The sequence below is a fragment of the Carcharodon carcharias genome, chromosome 23 (genome assembly GCF_017639515.1).
Source record: "Carcharodon carcharias isolate sCarCar2 chromosome 23, sCarCar2.pri, whole genome shotgun sequence".
NCBI classification, from domain to species: Eukaryota; Metazoa; Chordata; class Chondrichthyes; order Lamniformes; family Lamnidae; genus Carcharodon; species Carcharodon carcharias.
In genome coordinates this window covers 18,898,200-18,920,718 of record NC_054489.1, presented here as the reverse complement: position 1 = coordinate 18,920,718, position 22,519 = coordinate 18,898,200, and the positions used below count along the sequence as shown (strand labels likewise).

The 22,519-nt window shown below is 41.9% G+C and overlaps 1 protein-coding gene across 3 annotated transcripts in view; it reads right to left on the bottom strand.

The window, feature by feature from the left end:
- ifi35 (interferon-induced protein 35) overlaps positions 1-22,519 on the bottom strand; it is a 44,772-nt gene that overhangs the window by 16,578 nt on the left and 5,675 nt on the right. Inside the window, exons 1-6 of one of the 3 annotated variants that reach the window (XM_041173247.1) lie at positions 16,140-16,252; positions 8,465-8,511; positions 5,593-5,664; positions 4,165-4,323; positions 1,003-1,119; positions 617-764 (exon numbers count right to left, since the gene is read on the bottom strand). In XM_041173247.1, coding sequence (XP_041029181.1) covers positions 617-764; positions 1,003-1,119; positions 4,165-4,323; positions 5,593-5,664; positions 8,465-8,491 — 523 coding nt within the window. In that variant the 5' untranslated portion in view covers positions 8,492-8,511; positions 16,140-16,252. Of the gene's footprint in view, positions 1-616; positions 765-1,002; positions 1,120-4,164; positions 4,324-5,592; positions 5,665-8,464; positions 8,512-16,139; positions 16,253-22,519 lie in introns of those variants that run through there. The other 2 variants (XM_041173248.1, XM_041173249.1) reach the window with 2 other exon arrangements.

The following is a 22,519-nucleotide window of genomic DNA, read 5'->3' as shown; positions in this document are numbered from 1 at the left end:
TGGAAATAGGTGAGAAAAGAAAAATATATAAAAATTATTGGAAAAAGGAGGATCGGAAAGGGGGTAGGGATGGAGGAGAGAGTTCATGATCTAAAGTTGTTGAACTCAATATTCAGTCCGAAAGGCTGTAAAGTGCCTAGTCGGAAGATGAGGTGCTGTTCCTCCAGTTTGCGTTGAGCTTCACTGGAACATTGCAGCAGGCCAAGGACGGACACGTGGGCTTGAGGGCAGAGTGATGTGTTGAAATGGCAAGAGACAGGGAGGTCTGGGTCATACTTGTGGACAGACCGAAGGTGTTCCACAAAGCGGTCACCCAGTCTGACTTTGGTCTCTCCAATGTAGAGGAGACCGCATTGGGAGCAGCGAATGCAGTAGAGTAAATTGAGGGAAGTGCAAGCGAAGTGCTGCTTCACTTGAAAGGAGTGTTTGGGCCCTTGGACGGTGAGGAGGGGGGAAGTAAAGGGGCAGGTGTTGCACCTTCTGCAGTTGCATGGGAAGGTGCCATAGGAGAGGGTTGAGGTGTAGGGGGTGATGGAGGAGTGGACCAGGGTGTCCTGGAGGCAACATACACTACAACTGATTCCCTTTCCACTTTTGTTACCGGATTACTTTCTACCTGTTTCATCTTCGAATGTGATTACTGCAGAGCCCCCTCTAATTGGATACCGAATGTATGGCTTTCCGTCAAATTTTACTCCTGGTTTGCCATCTTGCTCTATATTGCCATTAAAAGTCCATTGTTGCTGAGGCATGGAAGCAGAGACCTGCAGGAATTTCAAGAAAGCCGGAAATTAACATGAGTGACATGGGAAATGAATAAGTAGCATTTGTGCAAACATGTATTTCCAAAAGGATGGTGCGTGAAGATTGTTCAGACAGAGCTGGCCTGCATGGTCCAACTGATTCTGAACATTAAATGATAGCAATCCTAGTTTACAATTGCTAGGCCTTTTTTTTCTCACATGTCTTTGAACATCCAGCAGGACCGTACTGCTATCTTACCTTGAGCTGCTTCTCCAGTTCTGATTTTTCTTCTTCAAGCCTTGCTAACTCCTCATTTACTTTATTTTGCTCCTTTATCAGGTTGTCATTCTCAACCACTGTATCATCCATTTGTTTCTGAGGAAGAATACGCACAATTAATAAAAATACTATAATCATTTAGATTGTTTGCAGCAGGTTCTAGTAGTAATAGGAACTTGGGAACAGGAGGAGACCATTCAGGCCCACGAGCCTGTTCCGTCATTCAATAAGATCATAGCTGATCTGTAACCTAACTCTATATTCTAGCCTTTGCTCCATATCCTTTGATACCTTTGGCTAACATAAATCTATCAATCAATCTCAATTTTAAAATTAACATTTGGTCCAACATTAACTGCCATTTGCAGAAAATAGTTCCAAACTTCTACCACCCTTTGTTTAAAGTTCTTTCTCCTGAAATAACTGGCCTTAATTTTTTGACTATGCCCCCTCATCCTATACTCCCCAATTAGTGGAAACAGATCCTCCCAAACTATCCTATCTATTCCCCTTAATATCTTGAAAACCTCAATTAAATCATTCCCTAACCTTCTAAATTCCAGGGAATATAACCCTAGTTTGGGTATTGTCTCTTTGTAATTTAACCCTTGAAGGCCAGGTCAAGATTCTCTCTCTCTCTCTTTCTCTCCAGGCACTGTGCCTTAAGAGGGCATTGGTGACCATGGACTTCCATGTGTTGGGCCATGGTGATGCTTGGCAATGTACTGCAGTAGTTTACCATTGTCTTCCACAGGTTTTGGCTGACTAGTGTTACAATCTTTTTCTCTCTGGTGTAAAAATACCAATCATACACGAGGATTGGTGAAACAATAATGTGTGTTCTTTATTTGAAGACTATATACATATAGATTTACTAGGAGGCTAAGTATAGTACATCTGATCTCTATCCTGCTGTTTGCAAACTGCGTGCAAGTCATGGGACTAATATATCATAAACTGTTGATTGGGACTGACAGTAGTTTAAGACACATCCCCTTAAAGGTACGTGGGCATCATATCACAACAACCAGGAAGCTCTCCCACTCTTACCACTGTCATAGGTGTGTTGGAAAGATTTGCAGGTTGATAATCAACCTGTTTGGCTACATTATGAATATGCCTTCCATAGCCATTGAGTCCTAGAGTAGGACTCAAACCTGGAACTTCTGGCTCAGAAACAGGGACACTAACTTCTGTGCCAAGATTAGTATGCTCAAAGTTCATGTTTCTCATAGTGTTGTACATATTCTAACCAAGAGTTACATATGGTGGAAATCTCCTCAGCGTATTAAGTTCCTATATTTTCTGAGAACTAAGCTTCTCCTATTTTACCAAAAGCACCAAGTATAAGAGTGCTGAGAGTAACAACAGCAAAAACTCGTATTTATATAACACTTTTAGTGCAATAAAACATTCCAAGATGCTTCACTGGAGTGTCAGAAAACAAAATATGATGCCGAGCCACATAAGGGGATACAGGGAAAATCACTAAAAGTTTGGTCAAAGAGATAGGCTTTAAGGAGGAAAGAGAAAAGAGAAGTGGAGAGCTGTAGTGAGGGAATTCCAGAGCTTTGTGCCTTGATAGCTGAAGGCATGGCCATCAAGATGGCCACTGAACCTTTAGAAACAATTTCCAATTGTAAGATCAGCAACTGGAAGGTATTTTTTCTTTAAAAAAAAGTTTAATTTCCTTTTAAAAAGCATATTAGCTTAGAAATTGCTGTTGACATTATTGGCAGACATGTATTTAACACACATACATAAGGACAAATAAAAACGACAGACAGGAAATGCCAACTGATCCACCAAACCTACCTCACACTCATTATAAGGCTGCAGCATTCTGACTAAATACTTCTTATTTATCCTTCCAAACCTTTGCACAGTTTGGAACACTTCTATTAGATCTACACACCCCACCCCTAGCCATGTAATCTCCAGGGAAATGTAAAGTAAAGCCAAGAAAAATCCAGGGTAAATAAGGAGACAATTTATGTACGATGCCCTCAGATGATCGAAACTGCTCTGGGAGATCATATGGACCATGTGTTTCTTATCTGTTGATCCATAGCACGATCTTTGGCTCAGTCAAGACTAGTCCGCTCTCTCTTGAATGCATCAAGATGGTCAGCACATATTGCAACAGCTGTAACATTTCTCTGCCCGCTATTTTAATGAGGTATTACAAAAACAACGTAATGTCTCCAAGAAAATAAGGGATCGAAGAAAATAATTGAAATACAAGTATTTGTAAGTAAAGTCATCCAAGTCATTTCTAGCCATTTTTTGGATGAATACTGAAGGAGGAGTACCCTGTATGGCCTCATGCTTCACTATTCCTTTAACCTGTATTGCTACATGCACTTAAAATCATAATATACCTTGTGTAAAGATGTTATCTTATTTCTTAGTCACAAAAATCCTAGATTCAACTGACCTATTTAGGCTTCTCGTTAAGCAATGCTTCAATTTTAAAATTCTCATCCTTGTCTTCATATCCCTCGCCCTTCCCTATCTCTGTAACCTCCTCCAACCCCACAGCCCTCTGAGATATCTGCACTTCTCCTTTTACTAGCCTTTTTCCCATCCTCAATTTCAATCACTCCTTTACTGATGGCCATGTCTTCAGCTGCCAATTCCCTCCCTAATCATCTCTGCCTTTCTCTCCCCCTTTAAGACGCTTCTTAAAACCTATACCCTTGAGCAATCTTTTCATCACTTGTCCTCACATCCCCTTCTGTGGCTCAGCATCAAATTTTGCTTGATAACACTCCTGAAAACAGTCTGGAAAGGTTTTTTACTATGTAAAGGTGCTTTATAAACGCAAGCTGTGGTTGCTTTTCTAAGTATCTATATAAAAATGCCCAGTTTCACTTATTTTGACACTTTACCAATTCTCCATAAATCTACCACCGGTGCAGATGTTTGAATGCTTGTGATACACGTGGCAAGTTTCTACCTGTTATTATGTTTAGATCATTAAACCAGCTTGAGAAAATTACAGGACTCATCACAGGTGAATTGCACAAGTTGAAAACATTATTGCTTTAACAGTTTAAAAACTAAATTGACATTGCTTTGCAGTGCAGAATATGGAGGTAGTCACAACCAAAAATAAATACAAACTACAAATTTACCAACCTGTAGGTTTAAATCCTGCTTGTCTTTTTCTAATTTGTCACTCTCTATCCTTTGTTGGAGTCTTTCACTCCGGACAGCATATTCCATTGTCATATGCTGTAGTTCATGTTTAATTCTTTCCAAGTCATCTATGTCCTTTTTCAGAGAGCCAAGATCAGCCTGGTAAGACAAAAACAGATCCATTATTAACTAACTCCACTATCAACTTGTTCCCACACTGGGATTGGAAAATAGCAACACATCACTCCATATCTTATGAAAGTAAGGAAAGCAAGAAAGAGAGAGAGAGAGGGGGACCAGAGAACTGTCACTCATTTTTTCATCTGCCATTGGACCACGATTTAACAAATTTTGCTGCACCTGAGCTACATTTTCAGATTAAATGTCCTTCATGGTTTAGCCTCAACCCAATTTCCATTGAGCTTCAGAATTTAAGTTGTTAACTCATCATAAGAAAAATATTAAAGCTCCAATCTCTTCAGTTCCTCCCCACACCCTCACAAATCCTGTCAGAACCCTAGTGGGAAAAGAATTTGTAGATTGCTTAATTAAGATAAGGACGTAACATAAGAACATTAGAAGTAGGAGCAGGAGTACGCATTTGGACTCCGAGTCTGCTCTGCCATTCAACAAGATCATGGCTGATCATTTATCTCAATTTCACTTTCTCACCCTATTCCAAATCTCTTGATTCCCTTATTGTCCAAAGATTTATCAGTCTCAGTCTTGAATTTGTTCAATGACTGAACAACCATGGTCCTCTGACATAGAGAATTCCAAAGATTCATAATCCTCTGAATAAAGAAATTTCTCCTCATCTCAGTCCTAAATGATCAACCCCATATCCTGAAACCATGATCTCTAGTTCTAGATTCTCCAGCCAGGTGAAAGAACCTCTCAAAACTAACCAATCAAGTCTTCAAAGACATTTTTTCACTTCAATGAGATCATCACTCATTCTCCTAAACTCCAGAGGATATAGGCCCATTCTGCTCAGTCACTCATGATAGGATATCCCTCTCATCCCAGGAATCAATCTAGTGAAACTTCCTTGCACCACCTCTAAAGCAAGTATATCCTTCCTTTGGTAAAGAGAACAAAACTGTTCACAGTGTCCCAGCTGTGGTCTCACCAAAACAAGTCTCACCTAAGCAAGACTTCCTTACTCTTACACTCTAACCCTCTTACAATAAAGGTTGACATATCATTTGCCTTCCTAATTGCCTCCTGTATCTGCATGTTGAATTCCAGTGAATCTTAATAACATTATAATAAATGCATTCATGAAGGTGCTTTTGCAGTTTTACTTGAAAGACCAAAAGAGATTCTTCTCAAAGCCACCCATGAAGTTGATACACACAGGACTTAGTGGAATTCCAACATAGAAAAAACGTTAACTTATTCTTTAAATTTTCACTTTAATCTGACCTTGCAAGTTTCTATTTCCTGTTGGATTGTTTTCAGCTTTGAGGCACCATCCAGGCTTCTATTGCCGAGTTCCTGCAAAAGAAAAGATACACACTCTTACAAAATGGCCACTTTGGCTAAGCTGATAGCACTCTCATCTCTGCTTCGGAAGTTTACGAGTTCAAAACCAACTATAGACTTGGTCTTTAAATTCAGCGTGTGCAGTTCTGAAGCACTGAGTGTTATATTGTCAGTGAAGTTGTCTTTTTTCATGGTACAAACTGATGCCCTTACCTGCTCAGGTGGATAGAATGTAAAAGATCCCAACCCAAGGCAAATAAGTGAAACTAAACAAGCTGCAGATTGAAAATCTGCTTTTTCTTTGCACTAAGAAAACAAAAAACTTCCTGAAAACTTTCCCCTTGCTAATTATTTTATACCGCTTTCAATAAATGGTTCCTAATGCTTTTTAATTGGAGAAAATCGCTTGACCAATGCGGAAGGAAGCGTTCCTGTGATCTGAAGCTGTATTACAATTAATTTAAATACAAAATTCATTTAAAGCGTTGCACCAAGTGTCTCAATCTACACACGGATCGGAATTTTCCCTCGTCGGGCAGGCTTGGCGGGGGTGACTGGGAAGCTGACCGCTGCCGGCGATTCTTCGCTCTGCTCCGCGATTTCACTCAGGCGAGCCAATTAAGGCCAATCCGCCCTGCGTGGATCGCGAACAGCAGCGCTCAGCTGTGCGGGCGGGGGGGAGGAGGAGGGAGAGCTGGCCTGGCGCACAGTTCACGCACGCGTGCGAAAGAGCGACTGAGGCAGCTCCGTGACTCAGAGAGATTGAAGCGCTTTTTAAAAAAATGATTAAGGACAGTAAAATTTTTTAAAAAACATGTCCCCTCACGTGACTCTGTGCTGGGACGTATTTTTAATTCAGAAATAAAGCTTTCAGTTGATGCTTATTTGCTTTAAGAAACCTCGTCCCGCACGTAGATGAGGTTTCCTAAAAAAAAATGTAAAGGCCGCTTGGCCTTCTCGCCTGCCTGCCAACAGTAAGCTTGGACGGGCAGCGTAAATTTGATTTTAATTAGCTTGTTAATGGCCTTGATGGACATTTCAATTATTGGCGGGCGCGCAGTCGACTCTGGCGTCCACCGAACGAAATACCGCGCGAGTGCGCGATGACATCGGGACGCACGCCCAATGTCATCGCGTGTCCTATTACGCTTGGGCGTGTCGGGGGAGGGGGCGTGCCCGCACGCTGAATGTAAAATTCTGGCCAAGATAAATAAGAAACCATTGAATGTGTTTTCACTGAACAGTTGGGTATCATGAGTTCTCCTGGCGACTTGATCAATATTCCTTCTTCAACCCAAACCACTGATAACAGATTTTCTGGTCATTCATTTTACGGTTGTTTGTGGGAGCTTGCTGGGGGCGGAATCGTCCCAGATTTGCACTGAGTACAGATTTCACACCGTATCGTCCCAAACCCGCCGCGTTAATTATGCATTCCTGGGAGACACGCCGTTTCCATGGTGGGCGGACTCTCATTTGTCCGCCATGCCATTAGCTTTCCGTTTCATCACGCCGGGCACCACACTTAAAGTGCAGCCATGCACACACCTTTCAGTGCTTCCAGCCCAGGACTGCCACATGGAAAGCAGGGTGGCGTCGAAAGGAAAAAAACATTGCAGGCCACCCCCCCCCCGCCCACTTCAGTGACGCATCCCCCGAGCATCTTTTGAATGCTGTGGAGGCCTGCCGTGATGTCCTCTATCACCGCTCTGGCCGTAGGGAGGGCAGCTGCATTACCAATCCAGCATGGGAGGTGGTGGCAGCAGTGGTCAGCACCAATGCCCTGCAAAAGAGGGCAGCCACCTTGTGCTACCACAGGATGAATGGTCTCATAGATTCTGCCATCGGTTCTCATCCCTCTCGACTCACACACTCATAAATCCATCAAACGTCCACAGGGATCTCACACCTCAAAGGGGCAACACCACTAACTCTCAAAATTCAGTTAACAAATCTGGAATTATTTAAAAAAAAAATTTAGTCTCAGTAATGTTGACCATGAAACTCTCATCAGTTCTTACAAAAACCCATCTGGCTCACTAACGTCCTTTAGGGAAAGAAATCTGGCCTACATGTGGCTCCAGACCGAAAGCAATGTGGCTGACTCTTAACTATCCTCTGAACTAGCCCAGCAAGCCACTCAGTTCAAGGGCAATTAGGGACAGTAAAAGTCTTCTGACTCATTTGGCAAAGCAGCTGGATTGGGCTACAAAGAAAGTGATACAATGGTTCAAGCTGCGGTGATACCAGGACAGACCAAGTCAGTTGACAATGTTCTGTGAGTGCATTTAATTGATTCTTGCCACATTTTCCAACGTAGCTTTTGAGAACTCAAAAATATTCTGCTTTCTTCATCTGTAGGGAGCTATTTTCCCCCAGCAGTGGCGTGGTGGTAATGTTACTGGACTAGTTAATGCAGAGGCCCAGGCTAATTCTCTGGGGACCAGGGTTCAAATCCCACCAGGGCAGCTGGAGGAATTTAAAGCTAGTCTCAGTAATGGTGACCATGGAACCATAATCAATTGTCATAAAAACCCATCTGGTTCACTAATGTTCTCTTAGGGAAGGAGATCTGCCATCCTTACCTTGTCTGGCCTACATGTGACTCCAGACCCACAGCAATGTTGTTGACTCTTTTTGCTCTGTTTACTAATGTTGGTGTAAATGCAGGTGTAGTAATAAAGAAGGTTACCTGTTGCATCTATGCAGGCTCACGTTCTAGAGAAAAAATGACTTATCAAACATTTGTACAGAGGGAAAGTGTGTCCCTTTCTCTATAGTACAAAGCTTTTTTTAAGAAAACTTGTCTTACCTGCACATCTTCCATGTTGAAATGCATGGAGACTCAAGATTTCAAATCTGTTACAAAAGCATAAGGTTTCACATTAAATTCTTGCAGAAAATGTTTCAATGTGCTAATGCCATCATGGATGTGAGTATAAACCATGGATTTTATTTTGCTCTGTTTACTAACGTTGGTGTAAATGCAGGTGTAGGAATAAAGGAGGTTACCGTCATGCAATCACATTGATGTTTCCACCAACATTATTGCTGATATTGTTTGAATGGTAGATCTTTGTTAACCAAAGATATTAAGGGATCTCGGGTAAAGGTGGGTACATACAGTTAGGTTATAGATCAGCTATGATCTCACTGAATGATAGAACAAGCTTGAGGGGCTAACTGGCCTCCTCCTGTTACTATGTTCCTTCTTATGTTCTTTACCATGGGCTAAACGCAGCCGATGTTATCTTCCCCCAATTTACTCCTTTTTCCAGATGGTCCCCTTGATGGAGTTTAGCCCGATGTGAGCTCCCATCATATGGCTTTCTTCATCTGTGATTTTCTTTTGCATTCTAGCCCATCAACATCAACAGTGCTCAAACTGTGATCAGCTCATTCAGCATAGATCAGGGATGAAACTCTGATCCATGTTGTTACAATCACAGCCAACGTTATTCACTGAGTAAGCCAAATCCCAGAGGGGAAACTTGTCTTACTCATTAAATTTTTTTTGGATTTTGAAAACGAGGGGAAAACTACTGATTCTAGAAGCATAGAATTTAAAAATTAAAAGATTAATTAATAAAAACAAAAAAAACCTTAAGCACACAAGATTAAAATTACACAATTAAAACAAACAGTCTTACCAAATATTCCTAAAAAAACCCCACTTGGTCAGAACACACAAGTAAACTAATTGGCAACAGCTCCCTTACAGATTTTTAACCATAAAATCCAGTAATATTACCCAAAGCAAAAACTGCTGCTACTTTAGTAAAGTATACCGCATAACTTTTCAATCTCTTCCACTCTGCTGTGGAAATCTGAGAAAGTTCAGAAACAGACTGCCTTTTAAAAACGAAGAATTCTCTGTCTTGAAACTGGATGGCTGCTTCAAATTCACAACTTTTCTCAGCACAGAGCTGGTCTCAGGACATCTCCCCACAGCCACCTCAACTCAACTAAATATTTCTATAAATATCTTTTTTTTTCCTTTCATCTTAGGCTTCATTGTCGTAAACACCTCTTTGAACTCCTCTTTTTCCAAAATGTAAAAATCTTTCATGTTTTCCTATTGTCTCCACTTTCAGGTCAAATAAAATTTAATAACCTTCTCTTGTCTACAAATCTCTGTAAGTTGTAAAAGTCCATTGTCATTTATAAACTACCCTTTGAAATTTAACAGCTAAAAAGTCAAGCCCCTACCTATCACCTAAAGCAAATTTCAAAATCCAACCTATTTACACTGGTCTGTGTGATGCTGTTCCAGGTCTGTGATTCATCCAGACCTCCTACAGCAGAATTTGGACTGTGCTTCTAAATCAGAGTTACTTACAATTTTGAGAGACTGACAGATTCTACACAAATTGCAGCTGCCAGTTTTTGTCATATGAATAGTGATTTAAAGTTTTTATTTAAGGCTGATGTTTGCCAATGTTTGGAGGATCTAAGCTCAAAACTCAGCCTGGAGCAACACTGAATTTGTCTATCCCCATACCAACGATTTGCAAAGTCTAATCCAGATAGCTGGGCAGTACACTTTAAATATTAATTTTGATTTTAAAATTTGAAGTGTATCTTGCACAACTTAATATTAATCTTGAATTTACACATTTTTAAAATCAGGCTTCTAGATTACTCATCTATGATAGGAAAGGTTCAGCAGAGATTACGATATTTAAGACCTTATTTAAATAAGAAGCTAAATTTTACTCTCAAAAAATGCAGGACACAAAATTACTGCATAGGCACAATCATTCCTTTCATTCAAATTTAAGAAAAGCAATGAACACTGTAGTACACATAAAAACAATAGCAATACAACTCATAACAAATAATTTGCAATAGCGTGGATTCTTTTGCCCTCACAATATTGATGGATCATCTTCTTGATTAAGTAGAGGTTGCCTCCTGGTAATAGTATCATTCCATATGGTATTACAATTTGACTGGGGGCAGGGGGATGATATTTTTACACTATGCTGTATGTAATTAAATGGATTAAGAACAGAAATATCTAATGTACATTAGTAATAACATTGGCAACTATCAACAGCATCCAAATAGTTTGTCCATTTTCTTTTGACAGACATTTCCCCTCCCCACTTCCCTACATTTTATATAAAATGAGCTTGCCCTAGCACAAATTGGATGGTGTTACAATATTTCAATGTAAAAAGATTATTCTTAGTTTCTAACAAAACATACACCAAGTCAGCCCAAAATTAAGTTATCGAGACATACATACCAGGATGTCCCATCCAATCCCAGTATTCCTGAGTTGGAGGACAGAATTACCCTAGGTGCCCATTCCCAATTCTTATTGTTCCAATTATCATGCTTATAAGTTTGTTATGTATTTGGACTGTGCTTTTAATTTAAGTTAAAATGAAGGGGGTTATGTGACCTGTTTTGAAGTCTGCCTGACAGCAAGCCTGGGTGGTTTGATTGTTAGACATTAAAGGGTGCCAAGATTTGTTGTACTGGGAAGAAGGTGCACAATGTTTACACTTGAAGACAATGGCAGCAGCCTGTGTGCTAACAGTGAATAAATTGAGAGTCTCCAAAGTCCCTGAAAAGTATTGAGAATATTGGGTGTAAACAGTTGTGCTTTAAACTGACCATTTAGTGCCAAACTGAAAGAGACTTGCACTCTCAAGTAATAGCTAATCAGCATTTCTCCCTGGATATGAAGCCCAGGTGATTCATGTTGTTATGGAAATGGGCTTTGAGAGGAGATGAATTTCTAAGCTACCTCTGAAACTTCACAGACACAGTTAGTTTGCCTGGATCCAAGAGAGGCAAAGCAGCTACAGGCAGCAAGACCTTGCAGTTCATTGTGCAGGAATGTGGGTGGGAGCTCGCAATCAGATTGGAAAGAATAAATCTTTGGAGAGTTAAAATGAGGCTGGAGGATTTGCCTAGCTTTAACCATGGGATTGCAGTGGCATAGTGTTATTGTCACTGGACTAGAATTCAGAGACCTCAGGATAATGCTTTAGGGACCCAGGTCTGAATCCCACAACAGTTGGTGGAATTGGAATTAAATAAAAATCTGGAATAAAAAGTCTAATGATGACCATGGAACCAGTCGATTGTCATAAAAACCCATCTGGTTCACTGATGCCGTCCTTATCCGGTCTGGCCTACATGTGACTCCAGACCCTCAGCAATACTCTTGACTCTTAACTGCCCTCTGAAATGGCCAAGCAAACCACGCAGTTGTATCAATCTGCTAAAAATTCCTAAAAAAACAGGAATGGAACTGGATGGACCACCCAACATCGAACTGGGCACTGGAAATGATAGCGGCAAACTTAGCCCTGTCGACCGTGCAAAGTCCTCCTCATTAACATCTGGGGGCTAGTGCCAAAATTGGGAGAGCTGTCTCACAGACTAGTCAAGCAACAGCCTGACATAGTCATGTTCACGGAATCATATCTAACAGACAATGTCCCAAAAACCACCATCACCATCCCTGGGTATGCCCTGTCCTACTGGCAGGACTGACCCAACAGAGGTGGCAGCGCAGTGGTATACAGTCAGCAGGAAGTTGCCCTGGGCATCCTCAATATTGACTTGTGGCATCAGATCAAACATGAGTAAGGAAACCTCCTGCTGATTACCACATACTGCCACCCCCCGCACCATACCCCCTCAGCTAATGAATCAATATTCCTCCATGTTGAACACCACTTGGAGGAAGCATTGAGGGTGGAAAGGGCACAAAATGTACTCTGGGTGGGAGACTTCAAAGTCCATCACCAAGAGTGACTCAGTAGCACCACTGCTGATCAAGTTGGCCAAGTCCTAAAGGACATAGCTGCTAGACTGGGCCTGAGGCAGGCGTTGAGGGAACCAACAAGAGTGAAATCATATTTGACCTCACCAACCTGCTTGCCACAGATGCATCTGTCCATGACAGTATCAGTAGGAGTGACCATTGCATAGTCCCGTCTTCACATTGAGAATACCTTCCATTGTGTTGTGTGGCACTACCACTGTGCTAAATGGAATAGATTTCAAACAGATCCAGCAACTCAGTACTGGCACCATGAAGTACTGTGGGCCATCAGCAACAGCAGAATTGTACTCAACCGCAATAAGTAATCCTATGGCCCGGCTTATCCCTAACTCTACCATTACCACCAACCCAGGGGATCAACCCTGGTTCAGAGTGCAGGAGGGCATGCTAGGTGCAGCACCAGGCAAAACTCAAAATGAGATGTCAGCCTGGTGAAGCTACAACACAGGACAACATGCATGCCAAACAGCATAAGCAGCAAGTGACAGCTAAACGATTCAACAACCAACGGATCAGAGCTAAGCTCTGCAGTCCTGCCACATCCAGTCGTGAATGGTGGTGGATAATTAGACAACTCACTGGAGGAGGAGCGTCCACAAATAACCCCACCCTCAATGATGGGGGAACCCAGCACATCAGTGCAAAAGATAAGGCTGAAGCATTTGCTTTAATCTTCAACCAGAAGTGCCGAGTGAATGATCCATCTCGGCCTCCTCTGGAGGGCTATGCAGCTATGCATCACAGATGCCAGTCTTCAGCCAATTTGATTCACTCTATGTGATATCAAGAAATGGCTGAAGGCACTGGATACTGCAAAGGCTATGGGCCCTGGCAACTTTCCGGCAATAGTATTGCAGACTTGCATCCAGAACTTGCCGTGCCCCTAGCCAAGCTGTTCCAGTACAGCTATAGCATGAGCTTCTACGCAGCAATGTGGAAAATTGCCCATTTATGTCTTCTACATGAAAAGTAGGACAAATCCAATCTGGTCAATTTACACCCCATCAGTCTACTCTCCATGGTCAGTAAAGTGATGGAAGGGGTCATCAACAGTGCTATCAAGCGACACTTGCTTAGCAATAACCTGCTCACTGACGCTCAGTTTGGGCTCTGCCAGGGAAATTTAGCTCCTGACCTCATTATAGCCTTGGTTCAAGCATGGACAAAAGAGCTGAACTCCAGAGTTGAGGTGAGAATGACTGCCCTTGAGATCAAGGCAGCACTTGACCAAGTGTGGCATCAAGGAGCTCTAGTGAAACTGGAGTCAATGGGAATCAGGTGAAAAACTGTCTGCTAGTTGGAGTCATACCTAGCACAAAGGAATATGGCTGTGGTTGTTGGAGGTCAATCATCCCAGTTCCAGGACATCACTGCAGGAGTTCCTCAGGGTACTGTCCTTGGCCCAACAATCTTCAGCCACTTAATCAATCAGCTTCCTTCCATCATAATATCAGAAGTGGGGATTTTCGCTGATGATTGCACAATGCTCAACACCATTTACGACTCCTCAGATCTTGAAGCAGTCCATGTCCAAATGCACCAAGACCTGGACAATATCCAGGCTTGGGCTGACAAGTGGCAAGTAACATTTGTGCCAGGCAATGACCATCTCCAGCAAGAGAGAATCCAACCATCGCCCCTTGACATTCAATGGTATTACCATCGCTGAATCCCCCGCTATCAACATCCTGGGGGTTACCATTGACCAGAAACTGAACTGGACTATCCATATAAATACTGTGGCTACAACAGCAGGTCAGAGGTAGGAATCCTGTGGTGAGTAACCCACCTCCTGATTCCCCAAAGCCTGTCCACCATCTGCAAGGCACAAGACAGGAGTGTGATGGAATGCTCTCCAGTTACCAGGATGAGTGTAGCTTCAACAACACTCAAGAAGCTTGACACCATTCAGGACAAAACAACCCTCATGATTGGCACTCCATCCACAAACATCCACTCCCTCCACCACCGACACACAGGGGCAGCAGTGTGTACCATCTACAAGATGCACTTGGCAGGAACTCACCAACCCTCCTTAGATAGCACCTTCCAAACCCATGACTGCTACCATCTAGAAGGACTAGTGCAGCAGACACATGGAACACCACCACCTGGAAGTTCCCTTCCAAGCCACTCACCATCCTGACTTGGAAATATATCGCTGTTCCTTCACTGTCATTTGGGTCAAAATTCTGGTACTCCCTCACTATCAGCACTGTGGATGTACCTACACCAAATGGACTGCAGCGGTACAAGAAGGCAGCTCACCACCTTTTCAAGGGCTATTAAGGATGGGCAATAAATGCTGGCCTAGCCAGCAAAACCCACACCCCATAAATGAATTAAAAAGGCTCCAGCAAAACTGGCAGATTGAAAGACAGTTCTGGAGTTAAAAAGTTTCCAGGCTGGAAAGAAAGAGATTGGAACGAAACCCTTGGGAGTTAAGAATCATTTTGGGCTGGTTCTGTGAGAATTGAATGTCTACATAAAGGACACTATAACAAATACCTGATATTGGTTTATTTTTTTGGTTGTGTTTAAGTTCTGTTCTGTAATTTAAAGCATACGTTACCTCCAAAAATAATGTTTGTTACAGTCAACATCTTAAAACTTGAAATCTTGTGCCAACCTTCCAGCTATTAACTAGAAGTCCGAATTTCTTTTTAAAAGTTATCAGGGATCGTAATATTATCCAGAGGTCCCAGATGGAGATACTTAAATATGAGTGCAGAACTGAGCTCAGATGTGATGTCCTTTCTGCTCTACTGCCGAAAATTTTGAGGGCAAGTCGAATGCCCGTCCCTAATGGAAACGTAACCAAGATTAACACTTACAGAGATGTTTGTCGCTCGAAGAATGGTCATACGGACTCGAAACGTTAAATCTGTTTCTCTCTCCACAGAATCTGCTAGACCTACTGAGTTTTTGCAGCATTTTCTGTTTCAGTTTTAGATGTTTGCTTTTGTCGGCGGGGGGGTGGTTGGTGTGAAGGGAATAGAGGAGCGCTGAATAGAGGAGGGGCAAATAGCGGGGGGATAGAGAAATGGGGAATAGGAATAAGAGCGGGGTGGAGGGGGAGGGGAATTGAAGGGGAAATGATAAGTGAGGGAGGACAGAGATGTGCGACGGAGGAATATGGAAGAATCGGGGATCGAGCCCAGTTCGGGGAGAAAACCAAGATACAAGAAACTCTACCGTGTTATCACAGAGAGAAAAAATACACACCTTAAAGAGAATTTATCATTTTTACAATGAAATACTGTACAAAGGAAAACAAAGCTGAACGTCGGCTGCACCTTATACAAACAGGTTTGTTTCTAACTATTTTTCATCCAGGTTATGAAATGTAATAGTCAACTAACGATTGTCACCACTTTCACTTTCGTTTCTTTGGTAAAAGCATCGCTTCTATTGTTTCTTCACCAAAACTAAAATTCTCCAGTTTACTGAAGAACACAAGACCACTCCCCACCCCGCAAAAAAATATCAAACCCGGAGTTCACTGTCTTTTCCCAAAGGCTAGTTATGGAACTGGAAAGCTTGTTAAGCTTCCGTATTTTTCTAGTGTAGATATTGCGTTCTTACTAAATAAAAGATACTAAATACACAACATTTCTGCCATCCTGTTCACTATTAATGAGTCGAGGGGGGATGAGGAACCCCGCTCCCCACTTCTTACCATAAAACTAACCCTCAGCACGAGGAAGAACAACTCTGACAGTTCCGCTCCCCAGCTCTTCACCGGAAACTGAAACTCCCTGGGTGACGGCAATACTATGGTAAAAATCCTCGTCCCCAAAGCGATAAGGCGGAGCCTGGCAGTAGATTCAAATCCTGCTTTAAACCCAGGTGTCCCCTCAATGATGTTAGACCATCTCTGTAATCAGTAATAAATCATTCCTCAAATCCTCTTCAAGATCACTTCTTGTGTTTAAAATCACAAAGGATGTAGATAGGGTAAATGACGAGAAGTGGTAGGGTCAGAACCAGAGGTGTTGATTCAAGGTGATTGGCAGAAGAATCAGAGGTGACATGAGAAACACAGAGTAACAGGTCATTTAGCCCTTCAGCCTGTTCTGCCACTCAATGAGATCAAGGCTGATCTCTGACATATCTCTATATATATATATTTGCCTTTCCCCCATTTCCTCTAACACCTTTGGTTAGCATAAATAATCTGATTTAAAATTAAAAATTGACCTAGTATCAATTGCTGTCTACAGGGGAAAAACTTTTCTGTGCAACAAGTGGCTAGGATTTTGAACGCACTTCCTGACAGGATATAATTTAAATAATAGGCTTCAATAAGGACATTGAATAAATGTCCTTTTTTTCTACTTGAAGTAGAAAAAAAGTGCAGGGCTATGGGGGGAAAATCACAGCAATTGGACTAAGTTGCATTGTTCTTCAAAAGAACCAGTACAGACTCGACGGGCTGAATGACCTTCTATGCTGTACTATTCTAAGATTCTCTGAATTAGCATTCGCATTGTTATGATCCCAGCTGATGTTACTATTGGACAAGCCTGATTGAGGGGTGGAAGCTGGCTTGATCGATCCTAACTTTTATTTTTTTGTTTAGATACGTGGACAGTGGCTGCTAAACCAGGTGTCAGCTGACGAACTTTTAACAAATGAATAAAACAGTTATTAAACCAGATAAGATTAACTTTATTACATTACTACTTCACACACAACTATACCTTTACAGATATATACAGATTTGCAAGGATAACACAAGTTACAAAAGTTATCTTATTCTCTTTAGGTTCACAGTAAGTACACAGTCCATGTAAACGAATAGGTGACCTGTGGTCAGACATACCACACTCTGGAGTCAAGTGACAGATGGCACCCCAAACAGATGCTATGAATCCCTCATCAACTCCATCCAGACGCTTGTCACTGTGAGCCAACCGGTCTCACTGAACTCTGTCTTTCACCTGAGGGTTTCCAATCTCCACTCGCAAAGAACTCGCTTTGGAATCTTCTCCCAAACAATGCTTTCTCTCAGACGCCTTCCATGAGGGTCCACCTCGAGGGTTTCAAACTCTCCTTCTGATGTTTCTCTCCCCCGGATCACCATGTGCATTCAAGTTTCTTTCCGTGCACTCTCTCTCTCACTGATTCAGACATGCAAACAGAACACCACTGCTTCACATGCCCATGGTAAAGAACTACAGACCTTCAGCTGTCTCCTTGAATGTTCTGGCTTCTATTTTGTTTTAAGTCTACTTCTTGCAGCTTCCTTCTCTTTATGCTTGAAGCTTGGAGCCTTCCTTTCTGCTCCTTACTTTCCTTTCCACAGAACAGAACCTTTTCCAGATTCCTGTCCTTGTCCTTTGCCTTAGCTATCCTCCTGGGACCTTTCCTGTTCCACTTCGCTGGATTTAGGGAATTTCTTCTTTAGTTTCTGGAACCTGCTTTTGCAGTTTCCCCTCCCGTCCAGCCTCTCTTGGCAGCTGGCTTAGTTTGGGACTTGCTATCTGTCCTTCTGCTGTTCAGTCTCTCTGCAGTCCTGGCTTCGACTGAACTTTGGTTTGGGACTGGCTATGTGTCCCATCTAGGCAGCTTCTGCTGGCAACTGTTTCCAACTGAATTCCAACTGTTTTTCTTCCGTTTTTTCTGTGTGTGTGTGTGTGTGTGTGTGTGTGTGTGGGCCTCCCTCTCTGGACCCCTGTTGCTAGGTAACAGCACAGTTCTTTTTAACCTTGTGTTTGTTTTCCTCTCTTCAAGAGTCATAAAATCTTCGTTAAAATGCAGGCATCTATTAAAATGAAACTAAAACTCAACTTCTCGTTTTCGTAATACACAAATTGAAAAATATAAATGTTGCCACAGCTGATACTAGTTTACCCTTTTAAAAAGAGTTGGAAGTTGGAGGGAAAAACACAAATGAGACCATGGCGAAAAAAACCATCAGTAAGAGGTTACAATAGCTTGCACCCAGCTTAGTTTTTCAGAACCTGGGATATTAAATATTTATTGATTCTGAAATGTATTGAAGGAATGAAATTCAGAAAACATCATCTTACTACTCCTAATTTGTTGCTGCAATTTAATAGCCCTTTTCCCTGGTTGCTGTAAAAATTGTTAAATCTAAGATGTTGATCATTTATAGAATCACAGAATGGAATAATTGAATAGTTACAGCACAGAAGGAGGTTTTTTGGCCCATCATGTCTATACCCACTCTCTGCAAGAGCAATTCACCTAGTGCTAATTCTGCACCTTTTCCCTGTGGACCTGTAAACATTTCCTTTTCAGGTGATGGTCCAATTTCCTTATGAAAGCCATGAGTGAATCTACCTCCACCACACTGTCATGCAGTGCATTCCAGGTCCTATTCACTCGCTGCATACAAAAGCTTTTCCTCATGTTGCCATTGCTTGTTTTGCCCATTACCTTATTCTGATGGTTTTTGATGCTTCCAACATGGAATCATACAAAGTTCACAGCACAGAAAGAGTCCACTTGTTCCATTGTGTCTGCGCTGGGTGAAAAATGAGCCACCCAGCCTAATCCAGCATTTGGTCCGTAGCCCTGCAGATTACAGCACTTCAGGTGCATATCCAGACACCTTTTAAATGAGTTGAGGGTTTCTGTCTTTATTACCCTCTGACAGTGAGTTCCAGACCCCTACAACCCACTGGGTGAATTTCCTCATCTCCCCTCTAATCCTTCTACCAATCACTTTAAATCTATGCCCCCTAGTCACTGACCTCTCTGCTAAAGTAAATAGGCCCCTGCTATCCACTCTGTCCAGGCCTCTCACAATTTTGTACATCTCAATCAAATCTCCCCTCAGCCTCCTTGGTTCCAAGGAGAACAACCCCAGCCCATCCAATATTTCCTCATAGCTGCAATTTTCCAGTCCTGGCAACATCCTCGTAAATCTCCACTGTACCCTCTCTAATGCAGTTACATCCTTTCCATAAGGAGGTGACCAGAACTGCACAGAGTACTCAAGTTGTGGCCTAACTAGTGTTTTACGTAGTTCCAGAGTAACCTCCCTGCTCTCATATTCTATACCTCAGCTAATAAATGAAAGGATTCCATACACTTTCTTAACCACCTTACCAACCTGACATGCTAAGTAAAAGATTGATATAAAATATCTAATGCATATTTTGAGAGTTATGTGTCTCATCTACAAAGCCTTGATTGGTAAAAGAAACCTCATTCCCAGTGAAACACAGGGACGGGAGATAATAAAATGTAAAACCGGTGAAAATGATAAAATCTTTGTTGCCACAGGACTAACCTAAGTGAGAACTGGGTACATGAACGATGAAAAAATTTGTTCAAATTGACAAGCAGATAAGGATCCCTCATCATTTCAAGTGTGATGTTATCAAATGGAAATGGTAAAATCTAAAAATAAAACGTTTACAAATAAAAGGAAAAACATAAAATATAAAAAGGATAGGCATGTGAAATCAATGGTCCATAAAAATTGGTGCAATTTATATCGCTAAAGCATCGCTAGTCGAGGGACTTGACTTGAAGTGATCTATCTGTAAAAATCTCATTAAGGAATGATTCCGTTCATACCATTTACCTCAGGAACCGGGTACAAAACCAAAAAATTTCACATTCCGGCTACCGGTTAAGGATTTGATTTTGTCAGTCAAATGCTGATATTTCTTGAACTTCTCCTCCCAGGCTTTATCCAGTTAGTTATTGGCCCTCAAATCTAATAGTAACATCAACAACTGACACTTACAAAAGATTATATCGGGTTTGAAGAGTGATCCGTCATCAGTCCTGATATAAGTCTCCAAATTTTTAAAATTTAATTTACGGAATGTGGGCTTCACTGGCTAGGCTAACATTTACTGCCCATGTTTATTTGCCCTTGAGAGGGTGGTGATGAGCTGCCTTCTTGAACCACTGCAGTCCATGTTGGGAATGTACAACCACAGTGCTGCTAATGAGGGAGTTCCAGGATTTTGACTCAGCCACAGTGAAGGAACGGTGATATATTTCCAGGTAGGGTTGGTGAGTGGCTTGGAGGGGAACTTCCAGGTAGTGATGTTCCCATGTATCTGCTGTCCTTGTCCTTCTAGATGGTAGCAGTCGTGGGTTTTGAAGGTGCTGTGTAAGGAGCCTTGGTGAGTTTCTGCAATGCATCTTGTAGATGGTACACACTGCTGCCGCTGTTCATCAGTGGTGGAGGGAGTGAATGTTTGTGGAGGGAGTGCCAATCAAGTGGGCTGCTTTGTCCTGAACAGTGTCAAACTTCTTGAGTGTTGGAGCTGCACTCATCCAGGCAGGTGAGGAGTATTCCATCACACTCCTAACTTGTGTCTTGTAGATGGTGGACAGGCTTTGGGGAGTCAGGAGGTGAGTTACTCACTGCAGGATTCCTAGCCTCTGGCCTGCTCTTGTAGCCACAGTATTTATATGGCTAGACCAGTTCAGTTTCTAGTAAATGATAACCCCCAGGATGTTGATAGTGGGGGATTCAGCGATGGTAATACCATTGGAAAGTCAAACAGTGATAGTTAAATTCTCTCTTGTTGGAGATGGTCATTGCCTGGCACTTGTGTGGCATGAATGTTACTTGCCACTTGTCAGCCCAAGCCTGGATATTGTCCAGGTCTTGCTGCATTTGCACATGGATTGATTCAGTATCTGAGGAGTCACGAATGGTGTTGAACATTGTGCAATCATCAGCGAACATCCCCACTTCTGATCTTATGATGGAAGGAAGATGAAGCAGCTGAAGATGGTTGGGCCAGGACACTACCCTGAGGCACTTCTGCAGTGATGTCCTGGAGCTGAGATGATTGACCTCCAACAGCCACAACCATCTTCCTTTGTGCTAGGTATGACTCCAATCAGTGGAGAGTCACCACTCAACCCCCCCACCCCCCACTGCCATTTCCATTGGCTCCAGCTTTGCTAGGGCTCCTTGATGTCACAATCGGTCAAATGCTGCCTTGATGTCAAGGGCAGTCACTCTCACCTCAGGAGTTCAGCTCTTTTGCCCATGTTTGAACCAAGACTGTAGTGAAGTCAGGAGCTGAGTATCCCTGGCAGAACCCAAACTGGGCGACAGTGAGCAGGTTATGGTTAAGCAAGTGCCATTTGATAGCACTGTTGATTACCCCATTCATCACTGGATATCCATGTTTAAGCACTTAGTCTTTTGAGGAGATTGAGGATTTTATTATGCCGACGAATCCTTGCGTTTTTAATGCGTAAACAGCTACCGGAGATTTGGGAGATTGTCTCATTTAATACATTGCATCCCCTGCATTTCGTAATATTTCCAGATCTACCGAATGATAAAGAAGAAACCTAGTTGGCTAGGCATTGCCCCCGAGTAGGACTTTAATAAAAACGGACTGTTTAAAATAGTTAAAAAGTAACCAATGATTCGAGATATTATTATAAAAATAAGAAATGCCAATGCCCTAATAGTTAAGTGCAGTCCACCTCTTAAGTACATATTCACACCAATTAGGATACATTTCACTATTTTGACTGCTGGATGTCATTGGGCAAAACGCACAATTCAACCTGGGACGCTTTAGCTGAAATGTCTTTAATTATGTTAAGGTTGTAAATTTGACTCAATTTTTGAACGAAATCCACGCCACCGTATAAAAAGGAAGCCTTCACGTTGATTTTATCAGGTAATGGTGCGGGATCTTTTCTTAAATTGATCAATAATTGTTTTAATCCCATCTTCCCCAATCAAATTAAATAATTGAGAAGTAGCGGTCATTCTAGAGTACTTGGAAAATTTACCTAAATCCGCCTTGTTATTAGTCTTAGACAATCTCTGTATGAAATGCTCTTCCAAATCACCTATATTTAAAGGACTCGAAGCTTGACTAGAGCCACCCATCAACCGTCCAGCCAAGCCTTTCTTGTTAGCTTTATACATTGTTGAGCTTCTTTAAATTTGTTTCTTTTTAGCAAATCCCTTTCTGAATCCGGTATTTTTAAAGGGTGGATTTTTATTTACACAATTCCCATGATTTATTGTATCCAATTATCTACTAGCTTTTGAGCCTATATTAGTTACCTTGCCGAGTATCTGACCCA